The sequence below is a fragment of the Meles meles genome, chromosome 4 (genome assembly GCF_922984935.1).
Source record: "Meles meles chromosome 4, mMelMel3.1 paternal haplotype, whole genome shotgun sequence".
Lineage (NCBI taxonomy): Eukaryota > Metazoa > Chordata > Mammalia > Carnivora > Mustelidae > Meles > Meles meles.
This window is the reverse complement of record NC_060069.1, coordinates 43724180-43736351: the sequence shown is the minus strand read 5'-3', so window position 1 is coordinate 43736351 and position 12172 is coordinate 43724180. Positions and strand designations below refer to the sequence as shown.

At 40.4% G+C, this 12172-nt stretch overlaps 1 protein-coding gene across 4 annotated transcripts in view; it reads left to right on the top strand.

Moving 5' to 3' along the window:
• The window catches only part of PCYT1A (phosphate cytidylyltransferase 1A, choline), a 63034-nt gene that overhangs the window by 34418 nt on the left and 16444 nt on the right, over positions 1 to 12172 (top strand). For 3 of the 4 annotated variants that reach the window (XM_046001868.1, XM_046001869.1, XM_046001870.1), the window contains exons 4-9: positions 1516 to 1632; positions 2832 to 2983; positions 4850 to 4928; positions 5589 to 5731; positions 7200 to 7388; positions 8294 to 10275. In XM_046001868.1, the coding sequence (XP_045857824.1) occupies positions 1516 to 1632; positions 2832 to 2983; positions 4850 to 4928; positions 5589 to 5731; positions 7200 to 7388; positions 8294 to 8500 (887 nt within the window). In that variant the 3' untranslated portion in view covers positions 8501 to 10275. Of the gene's footprint in view, positions 1 to 1515; positions 1633 to 2831; positions 2984 to 4849; positions 4929 to 5588; positions 5732 to 7199; positions 7389 to 8293; positions 10276 to 12172 lie in introns of those variants that run through there. The other variant, XM_046001871.1, reaches the window with a different exon arrangement.

The window sequence follows — 12172 nt, the reverse complement described above, 5'->3', positions numbered from 1 at the left end:
GAGAACCAGTTTTCTCCTCCTTTTTTTTTTTTTTTTTTAAGATCTTATTTATTTATTTGACAGACAGAGATCACAGGTAGGCAGAGAGGCAGCCAGAGAGAGAGGAAGGGAAGCAGGTTCCCTGCTGAGCAGAGAGCCTGATGCGGGGCTCGATCCCAGGACCCTGGGATCGTGACCTGAGCTGAAGGCAGAGGCTTTAACCCACTGAGCCACCCAGGTGCCCCCCAGTTTTCTCCTCCTTAAGAAAGGAGGAGATGTGTCTTATCCCTTCCTTCAGTATGGTATATCTGATGAGGCTCCCCTTCTTTCCCAGAATGATGTAGCTGTTCCTACTATTATTTTCTGCTGCTATAGTTAAATACTCTTCTTTTATACACATATGGGATTATGTTCCTAGGACTTGTTAGATTTATTATTTGAAGCATGAGTAACTGTTATGTCAATTCCATTCTCAGTGTGTGTGTTTGGCTTTGGTATTAATCTTGTACCCCCAAGAAGTCATTTCTTGGCTTTTCTTTCATGGTCTACTACTACTAACAATAAATTGACAATCTGGTCTCTGTTATTCTCACTAACGGAGAAAAAAGGAAAGGCACTAATATAAAGTCCTGTAAGATTTATATTTGACTTTCAAACTTAGTATATCGCCCTCTGCTGAGAAAGTATAATATCATGTTCGCTGTCAGGGAGAAATACTTGAAGGAATCCCATCTGTTATCACAGAGGGGGTATTGAGGGTGACTGGGACTGAGAAGCAATAAATTGGTAACTGATACTTACTTTCACCTTCTCTATCTCACCCCTCTGGATCACTTCTTACTCACTGGGCAATTGGAGGGAGGTTTATTTTCAAAGCAAAGCTTAGTTATTAGTAATCAAGCAGCCTGAAAATGAGAGAATAAGCAGCGAGAGTATAGCTTAACTATATTCTGTTTAAACATGACTGAAATTTAAGCATAAGCTGACAGTGAGGATTTTGAAGTTTAGGACACATACACTATGTAACTCTTCCCATTCACTTTTTTTTTCAAGACTTTATTTATTCATTTGAGAGCGACAGTGTGAGTGAGCAAGCAAGAGAACACAAGTGGCAGAGGGAGAGGGAGAACAGGCTCCCAGCTGGGCAGAGCCTGATGTGGGGCTCAATCCTAAAACCCTAACTAGGATCATGACCTGAGCAGAAGACAGACACTTAACTGACTGAGCCACCTAGCCACCCCTTCCCATTCACTTCTAAAATAACTTCAAGAAAAAGCAATCATGAAATCCAGTTCCATGAGCAGTTTGATGAATTCAGGCTAACAGAGTCAATGGATGTGATATCAAAAGTATCTTTGGAGCCAAAGAAGTCTGATATTATTCTCACAACCCCAACCCACCTTTCCATTAGAGTGAATATCCAGAGAACACCTTGAGAGAGGGATATGCAAAGATGGAACACAGTGTCATTTCCATTTGTCAAATATGAGGTATTGAATCAGTGTTTTTGTGATAAATTCTTTCCTTTGGATTTAGGTAATCGGCCTGTGAGAGTTTATGCTGATGGAATATTTGACTTATTTCACTGTGGTCATGCCCGGGCTCTGATGCAAGCAAAGAACCTTTTCCCTAATACATACCTCATTGTAGGAGGTAAGAAAACATCTGATGACTTTAGGTGCTTTCTAGGAAAAAAAAAAATTATAGCAGTCTTTTTCTCCTATTATAACATGAATACTGGCTGTTGTTTTGGTTTTTGTTTTTTTTTTTTTAAAGATTATTTATTTATTTATTTGACAGAGAGAAATCACAAGTAGGCAGAGAGGCAGGCAACGAGAGGGGGGGAAGCCGGCTCCCCACTGAGCAGAGAGCCCAATGCGGGGCTTGATCCCAAGACCCTATTATCATGATGACCTGAGCCGAAGGCAGAGGCTTAACCCCCTGAGCCACCCAGGGGCCCCTTGTTTTGGTTTTTAAATGAGAGATATGGAACAGCCTCTCTAAAACATGAAGTATATGAATTATATAAACCTGGTGAGAGAAGCTCCAAGCACTCTGACCTGAGAGGTCCAGTTTTTTGTTTTGTTTTGTTTTTCATTTATTTTTTATTTTTTTTCTATTTTTTTAAATTTAATTTCTTTTCAGTGTAACAGAGTTCATTTTTTATGCACCACACCCAGTGCTCCTTGCAATATGTGCCCTCCATAATACCCACCACCAGGGTCCCCCATTCTAGATTACAGGTTGTTTTTTTTTTTGTTTTTTTTTTTTTAAGATTTTATTTATTTATTTGAGAGAGTGTGGGAGGGTGGTAGGAGGGGGTTAAGCAGTGAGGGATTGAGAAGGAGAAGCAGACTATGCTGTGCATGGAGCCTGACACAGGGCTCGATCCCAGAACCCTGAGATCATGACCTAAGCTGAAACCAAGTATCAAATGCTCAGCTGACCGAGTCACCCAGGCAGCCCTGTTTATCATTTTGAATCAACCGAAGTGCAAAAGTCTGTTAAGCAAATGTTATGTGATCCAGTACAGTCTTAAGAAAATATAAGAAAACATTTTTAAAAACTTAAGTGATGCAGAAATTCACAGTAGGTTAATTTCAAAGCCAAAGATTTTAGGCCCTTGTTGTATCTTCTCTCCAAAGCGTGAAGATACTTTTTAGTGAGTACTTGGTCCTGAAGGTGTATCTTGGATAAGGAAAAACATTGTTACTCTGACTGAGCTGTACCCAGGAAATTCTTTTCTGGTGGGAAGATTGGTTACAGTCCTAGGAAATGGGAGAGATTGGTGACTGAGGAATGGTTAAGCAAAGAGGACTTTGACTTATGACTCTGTGGTGTGGTGAACTCAGTTTGCAGTGATGAGCTTACGCACAACTTCAAAGGCTTCACAGTGATGAATGAAAATGAGCGCTATGACGCAGTGCAGCACTGCCGCTATGTGGATGAGGTGGTGAGGAATGCCCCCTGGACCCTGACCCCAGAGTTCCTGGCAGAACACCGGGTAAGAAACTGAACACACGTCCCCATCCCTTGTTCTGGAATTCCCTCCACTCTCAAGACTTCTGGGACTTGGGGTAGTTTTCCACTAGCCTTTTTTTACTTCTGTGCTCTATATAAATTTCACATAGAAGAGATGACAGTGATATTACTACTAATAATGATCATCCCTGACATTTATATGGTGTTTGGAGGTTTATAAGCACTTTTATATCCATTATATTTCATTTGCTCCCCAAAGCAATCTTATTGGGTAGCTAGTCTTTCTACTTTACATATGAGAATAGAGCCAGAGAAACCAAATAACCTGGTCCAGGATACACAGTAGCAGGGTTAGAAACTGAACTCTTCAGTTAAATGATTTTCATACCCCCACACTATGAATGTGTCCATCCTCCTAACATACCAGTCCTGTAGAATATACAGAGCCTGAGCTGTGCTCTCAGAGGGTTCCAGGAAACAAGATGGATAAACATAGAGTTCTTTTATATTGATTTAAATCTAGTTTCATGGCTTCAATTTTGGGCTAGAAGTTGTATGGCATCAGAAACCAGGAGGTTTCTCATTTTTATTCGTTGAGTTAGTAGTATAAAACCCCTCACTCCTTTTAATTCTCAAGTTAAAGAAACAGGTTTCCTCTAAAAGGTGGGTATGAAAGGTGAGAAGAGTTTATCAGGTCAGGTTGAGGTCCCCAAGCTTGAGAAACCAGCAAGCATATTGTCAGTTCTCAGCAGGACTATGTGGAATGTCAAAGGTGAGCTGTTCAATGAGGCAGAAAGAACAAACGTAGCCAAAGTGCTTTAAAAGCAATACTTGGGAGTAGGCCTGAAGCTAAAGGGTATCTGTTAAAACTATTTGGGATTAGGACAGACCTTTTATAGTTCTGTAGCTTTTCTATATCAATACTTGGGAGCCAGTGGTACTAAAGGTGGTGAATAAGATTATTTTCAGCAACCAGAGCCAGGAAGGCCCCGGCAGAAGAGGTTAGAGGAACTTTTAACTTCCCTTTTCTCTTTGTTAGCAGTGAATCCTCAGCCAGCAGTCTTACTTGGCCACCATTCTTATTTTCACTTTGCAGCCTACCAATCCCTGACAAATTGTTCATAGGTAATCAGGATGTTAGCTGAGAGTCTCTGACACAGTCCTGATAGGCATGCTTCACACTACTGGCTTCTGGGAATTAGGTATAGTCATATTAGCAATTACATTAGTAAAGGGCATATGGCCTACATAGGAATGACTAAGTAAGTAAGGTTAGCACTGTTGCAAGAGGTATTGACAGTAGTTAAATGATAGAGCCCAAGACCTAAATGTCTTTCATGGCTTTGAGTTTCACATTCCTCAGGAGTATAGATGTATCTGTTCTAGTAAAAGGGCTCTTGGTTGCTATTTTTATATTCCCACTCATCTCATGGTCTGAGAGAGAAACCAGCTAAGGAAGAAGTGACCTCTTTTGTATATTTTTAGAAACCTTATTTGACCAATCTTTATAGACCCAGGAGGATGGGGAGATTTCCTCAGCTCCACTCACTAACACACCAGCAAATCCTCCAGTCGTGTTTACTACAGCATGGTGACTGGTGTGCAGTGTAAGGGTAGCACTTACCAGGAGAATTAGCTAAAAAAAAAGAAACTGGTCAACTTCATATTTGTGAGTGATAAACAGATAAAAAATTAAATTGTGTGGCTTATGAACGAATCACAGAATTATGAAGCAAGGCAAAGAGAGATAAAGAAAAAAAGTCCACTTGAGGCCTGGCCTCTCCTTGTCCTTTATTCTGAATCTGGGAGAGTATTTTCTGGGAGAATATTTACTGGTTCTTTCTGATGTCATTGATCCTCAGTTTTAAATGATGTTTCCTTATTTCAGATTGATTTTGTAGCCCATGATGACATCCCTTATTCTTCTGCTGGGAGCGATGATGTTTATAAGCACATCAAGGAAGCAGGTAAGTAAGCTGATCTACATCCTCACTTTATGAAGTCTCAGGGGCAGCAACAGAGAATCAATGACATTGCTATGTTACAAAGGAAAATTTATACACTTAGAAATTCAATATCTACTTTCAGTCACACTTCAGGTAAGAGGTTTAGGTGAGCATAGCACTGATATCCATCAATTCGCGGTCTAAGCATCTACTTTTTTTTTTTTTTTTAAGATTTTGTTTGTTTGTCCGAGAGAGAGAAAGAGAGAGAAAGCACAAGCAGGGGGAGCAGCCGGCAGAGGGAGAAGTAGGCTCCCCACTGAGCAAGGAGCCCAATGTGGGACTCGATCCCAGGACCCTAGGATCATGACCTGAGCCAAAAGAAGAGGCTTAACAGACTGAGTCACCCAGGCATCCCTAAGCATCTACTTTTGATACCTATTTTAATTTTAGGAAACTCCCAGGCCCATATATATATATATTTTAATATTAGGGCCATATAGTTCTTCCTTTCCTTACCCTAGCCTTTGATTCAGTCTTCCTCCTGTATGTCAGTATCTCCAGACTTCACTTAGTAATAGAAGATCATTTTTTGAGAAAAAGAATGTTGCTCCTGGTTTCCATCTAGTCCTATGGCCTGAGTTAACCAGAATGTCACAGTGTATGTGTGTGTTCTTTAATTAGGTATGTTTGCACCAACACAGAGGACAGAAGGTATCTCTACATCAGACATCATCACCCGAATTGTCCGGGACTATGATGTGTATGCCAGACGGAATCTACAGAGGGGCTACACAGCAAAGGAGCTCAATGTCAGCTTTATCAATGTGAGTTCCAGCTTCATCCCAGAGTTCCCTGGCCCTATAGGACACATGTTTACCTCCTACCTCATCTGAGCTAAAGTTGCTTTTCTGTCTGCTGTAACTGTCGCCTCCAAAATTCAGTGAGTGCCTCTTTGCTGATTACACTGTGCTAAGCTTTACAAAGAGAATAAAACAGAGGCATTCTCTGCCTTTATGGTCTAGTATCAGTCAACACATTGATATAAAAATACACAGCCAATTAAATAAGAATATGTTACTTAACATAGTACAGTATTTGTATCAAATATATTTAAAACCACAGTTCATACTTTTTTTTTTTTTTTTTTTTTTTTGGATTGGATGGTCTTTGGGAAAATCTAGTGAAAGCTATGGATCCTCTCCCTGTGTGGATAATGGCACCCACAACATTTTGCTTGTAATTTCTCAGGGCATGTGGACCTCGGTTTTAAAATTTGATTTATGAAAGCATAGTTTATCTTAGCTTAATATTGCCTTTTAGAAACGAACTGCTATACATTTTGTATATAAATTGTATCTTAATAAAGTTGATTTTAAAAGAAGAAAGCTGCTAACTATATCTTCTGTACAAGTAGTTTACCATGCTCCCCTACCTGCTGCCGGTTGTGTGAATAATGAATAGGTGAAATGGCTTCATCAAATATGTTTAGCTTTGCAGATAAACCCTAGCTGTTGTTAACCACCTACTACAGAATCTTTTTCAGGTGTTTAAAAATATTAAACATATTCCCGTTCCCCTTTATGATCTAGAAATTATGAATATACTTTTCCTTTGGCTAAACCTCCCCCCGATCTATACCATTTTCCCTTCTGTTTAGGGAAGCTGGTAGGACCATAGGGTATCTTCATTTTGCAGATGAGCAAACAGACCTCTAAACACTAAAAAACAGAACCAAAAGCTCTTCTAAAATCATAGAATAAGCCAGTGATAGCAGGAAAACATCAATACCATAAACAAATTAAGTAAAAGATCCGCTACTTCAACCTATGAGAGTTGTCTTATTCTTGGAAATATTGTGCAGTTATCCTGTGGCTCCTTACATATCTTCATCTAGAGTGGGGTTTGGGTTATGTTGGGCATGTTTATGTTCCAAGTTTATGTTTTTTTTTTAATTATTATGTTCAGTTAGCCAACATATAGTACATCATTAGTTTTAATGTAGTCTTAAAAAATCTGACTTCATTTGGCTATATACCCAATGGTTACTGAGCATACTCTATATCTTTAGTTTAATGCAGGCTTCTATAATGTTTGAATTATCACTTTCATATAAGATTGACCATCCAGAGTATATTTAATCTGTTACTATGCTAGAGAAACAAGAGATTAGGGTGAAGTGAAATTCTGACGACTGGAAATCATGTCAGTAACGTGCTGAAACTTTTTTCTTCTCCCTTCGGAATGGAGATCAGAGTGAGTATTATTTCTTAAAACAATTATTTCTTTACTTAGGAGAAGAAATACCACTTGCAGGAGCGGGTTGATAAAGTAAAGAAGAAAGTGAAAGATGTGGAAGAAAAGTCAAAAGAATTTGTTCAGAAGGTGGAGGAAAAAAGCATTGATCTCATTCAGAAATGGGAGGAGAAATCCCGAGAATTCATTGGAAGTTTCCTGGAAATGTTTGGTCCAGAAGGAGCTCTGGTATGTTCTTTCCTGGTGGACAATTTAGGGAATTTCAGGAAAATTTAGGTAATTTTCATGCTGTGTGAAGAATTATAGCATTATAGAAAGGGACATCAACATTAAGTAGTTATCTGTTCCTGATACTGGGCAGAACTATATTTCAACTGTCCCCAAAAAGTTGTTTAAACTCATTACAGAAAGAGGTTACACATTCTCCTAAATAATATTGCCAGCTCTCTGTCTCCAAATCTGGTGATAAGCAAGTGACCTTGCCCAGTTTGCTTTTATATTATAGTTTTAGATAAAAAGGAAAGGAAAGAACAAAGAACAGTAGAAAGAAAGCTGCCTCCAGTACAAACAGCTGCTGCAGAGCTGCTGGGTGAGGTGAGAGTTCTGTCCTTGAGGAGTAACAAGGTCTTTTTAAGCCAAATAGAAGGTGAGTGTAGTTATTTAGCAAGTGAGCCTTAAGATATCAAGAAGCAAAAAAAAAAAAAAAAAAGATATCAAGAAGCATCTAACTGTGAAAGTATTTGATACCAGAACAGATTATTTAGGGAGAATATAGAATTTCCTTTTCAGAGAGCTCTCAAACTAGGATAAGCACCCCTTTGTCTGAGTGAGTTCCTTTGTCTTTGTCTGGAGCTTAGACTCTGGACCAAGTAGCCATTTAAGAATTCCTTTGACACAGTCATCGAGAATTGGGTGACTATGGATAACAGGTAGGAACCCTTAGATAAGAAGCATAGCCTGGACTATTTTAGGGAGGAAATTGCTTAAAATTTTAGGTGTATCCCTCCCCTAGCGTATTTCATCACTTTTGGCATTGCACAGGACACTCATGATAATTTAAAGTCTCAGATCCTCCAGTGGTGATTTAGTAGGATCCCTCGGTTTCTTCTAATTCTTCCTTTTGGTCTCCCCAGAAACATATGCTGAAAGAGGGTAAAGGCCGGATGCTACAGGCCATCAGTCCAAAGCAGAGTCCCAGCAGCAGCCCCACTCGGGAACGCTCCCCATCCCCGTCTTTCCGATGGCCCTTCTCTGGCAAGACTTCCCCGCCTTCCTCCCCAGCAAACCTCTCCAGGCACAAGGCTGCAGCCTATGATATCAGTGAGGATGAAGAAGACTAAGTTTTCATCCCCTTCTTTCCTGTCCCCTCCCTCTGTCCCATCACCTTCAGAAGCTCTCTGTTGAATTTCGAATTGTGATTCCAACACTAAACCTAAGGACAGCTACAAAGGAAAGAAAGTTGGGGCAGGAAGACCTAGGATGGGATCAGACAGCCTATTCTCCAGGAGACATCACCCATCCACACCAAGAAGGAGGCTGACTGCACCTCAGAAACCTGTTCTGCATCCATATACCCTCCCTACAGACTTTGCTTTACTGTTTATGTTCATGTGATTTTGACAGGGAAATTATCATTTTTATTAATTTTTTTAAAATTAGTATTTCAAATGTTGTAAGTAGAACTAATTTTTTGCCTCTGAGGAGTGGGCAGAAGGAAGTGGTATATTACTCAGAGGCCTTTTCTTCCTGATACACTATAGTGTTTGCCTTCTGTTCTGAGGCAGAGTGGCTTGCCAAGTCCTTCAAGCAATGAGCCATGCTGATGAGTGATTTCAGGGGGCAGGGGAAATAGCATAATTTTGGTGTCCTTCACAAAAAAGCTAAAAGCTAAGTAAACTCAGTCACAAATCCTCTAAATGTACTGCTGGCACATGTGTCAATGTGGCTGGCCGTGAGAAGAAGGAGATCTGAGCCTAACTTTTCTTACTCCCTGAGGAGTTTCTTGTTGGACCCAATGGGGTCCATGGAAGACACTGATGCGGATGGAACCAGACCACATGGCATCAGCTACGGTTTTCTTGCTGTGTTCATCTTCTCAGAAAACTCACCCAATTATTTGGGAGCTCTCGTCAATCTCTTTCCTACAGTCTACCTTTCAAGGCTGGAACACTTCAGATTTATTGTGATTGGGGAGGGGAGTGGGACAATACTCAATCCTATACAGGGTCAGGTTAGGTTAATTTTCCCATCTGTGAGTAAGTCCCTGGCCCTGCTATTTTGATGCTTATTACCTAGCTTTTTACAGAGGATACTTTGTAAATGTCTGCAGATTGAACATGATCTGTTAATCCATGTTGCTCAAAGCCATACTGAATATTTAGAGAGATTTGTATAGAATTGAAACACAAAAGCATAAAGAAACACACCCCCCCACCCCCGCCTTCCTAAAGCCTTATTTTGAACTCTGTCCTTCTTAAGAATGTTCTTGACTGGAACTAATGCTCCAGGTGGTGTTTCTTTTCCTCTAAGAGTTGCAGCTGGTTGGGACTTCCCTCCGCTGCGCCTCCAGCAGGCCACAGAACATTACAAGAAAATGGCAGGTTCCCTCCCTTTCCCACGTGTGCCTGGTGGTTATGGTCCCACTGCTTCTGTTAGGTTGCCCAGGAGGATTCACCACTTATATCCCACATCAGAGATGCTGAAGCTTAACACTTGCAGTTGAGCGTGAGCTCATTTTAAGCCTCTAGCGTTGTGCCCCTACATGACCGAGGAGATCATCATCTTCAGTAATGCTGTAGCTGGGTTCAGGGGAAAATTGCTTATGGCCAGGCCCCACCCTGTCACTCATAAATACCCCTTGTGGGGGTGGAGTTTTGGTGTTTTCAGCTAAGAAAACCATATTTTATCTTTGCTTGTCCCAGTGCTAGGGCTGTGAGCATCTCATAGTCTCCTCCCTAAATATTTTCTGGTAACCCTGCTCTACTGCCTGAGGATCAGGCTAGAATCACTGCCTGCTCGCACAGCAGGACTACCTGGTTTCTTATAACTCCTGATCACCCGGAGAGGCAGAGTATAGCAGAGTAGAGACTCAAAGAGAGGGAAATCTTTTCTTGTCTCATGAAGTGCTCTTTTTGCTATCAGATATGGTTTACATGAGCTTTGGCTTGGAATCCTTTTTTTTTTGCAACAGTTCAAGTTCTTGTTTTCCTCCATTAACAAGCTTCATAGGATCACGTATTTTAACTTTTCTGCTTTAGTCTTCCCTCTTTGGGAATTTTGCCTACTTCTGTCTTACTCTCCTTGGTATAGAAAGATGATGAAATCACTGAAGGTCACCTACCTATTCCCTCAAGGTACATATTGACCAAGTGTATTTGGCAAGGGAGATGCTCAGAATGTGGTTTTGCACGCTGTGTGTCACTCCTCTCAAGTATACTGTCTGGGGTCTCTTCCTCTGCTCTGTCAGTGGGCCACTTTTGGCATTCCCTGCCCTTGGACTATAACCGCTCTGCTGGCAAGTTCTCCAAGACTGCCAGGTCCAGCATATGCACATGTGCTTGGAAAGCCCTCTCACCCCTTGTGACGAGCCTCTGTGGCCTCAGTCTCCTAACACTAGTGCATCTTCAAGTAATTCTGACTTGAAGATGAAAATGTATGATGTGGCATATTAGCTACTTTGGGGTAAACGGGATCCTAGGTGCTGGACAAGGATGGGTGGAGGGAAGAAGCTGTCGGGATGATGTATTATTTGATCATTTGTGCCTAATTAAATGAAGTTAGTGGTTTGCCTACCATGACCATGCCTGTGATCTATAAATCTGCTATTATTAATTTTAATATTAACTTAAGATTGATTATTAATATTAATATTAATTAGCTATTTCCCTGAATCCCACACACAAAGCAATAAGCCAAATGGAGCAGAGGTGGGAGAGCCTTAAACACTGGTTGGCTTCAGAGCCCAGTCTGTAAGACGGAAGAACGGAGACATTCCATGCTCCTCAGCATGCTGAGGAGGTGCTACTTTAGTTATCTTGGGATGTCTGAGCAGAAAGTTTGCTCTTTTCATACACTAGACTAGCAGTAAGGAAGAGAGGTTGAAACTTTCGAGGAGTAGAAACAGATCCTTTGTACTGCTGCCGCCGTTTCTGATAATGAGAGCCAAAGAGCGTTATTTCTCTGAGGCTTGGGTAAGAAGGTTGGGGATATGAGGACGAAGAAGATCCTAAATAAGAAAAAATATGAAGGAGGTCAAGAGAACTTTTGACTTTATCTGATTGCCGATAACGCAGCACCTGAGTTAGATTTTTCTTATTTTACTTGTGACCACACAACTGGTCAGGCAGCCTCTGGATATTCTCCCTGTGATGATTCTTCACAGTGCTTTGGTTTCTCTGGATTATCTTGATTTGTGGATAACTTTTGTTATTCTGGAGCTCATTGCCTTTTTGACCCTGTTTTAGATCTATCTAAAATCTTTCCAAATCATTTATATTTTGCTGCTTTTCTTTAATTCCCTAAAAGCCATAGCTTCTACATTTTCTGTCAGCACACCCTTTCACCAGAAGTTGAACTAATAACAGGGGAAAACCTCCCTTAATAATGGTTTTAACTAATGGTATTTTTTTAAAACTTACCAATGTTAAGTATTTTTAAAGGTTGTATTTTTCAAAGTCATACAATGATGTTCTTGTTTTCTCTCATAGAATAAATTGTCATGGGATAAAGAGTGGTCCCTAGCTTCTATTTTTCCAAATAAGTAGAACATATTCTTGGGATTATACTATTAAATGTTAATTTTCTCTAAAAGAAAGAGGAAAGATTTTCTGTCTGCCAAAGTTTTATGTTAATACTCAGATTGGGGTAGAAAACAAAGTGCTAGGTTTAACACTAGGATGACTCAGGTTGTGTTCCTTTAGGTTTAAAGAGAGCTTTTGCACCCTTCTTCGGGGGGCACTGACTATTTTAAACACAGAGACTTGATTGGTTGGGTTGCTTTGTATGGAGGATCC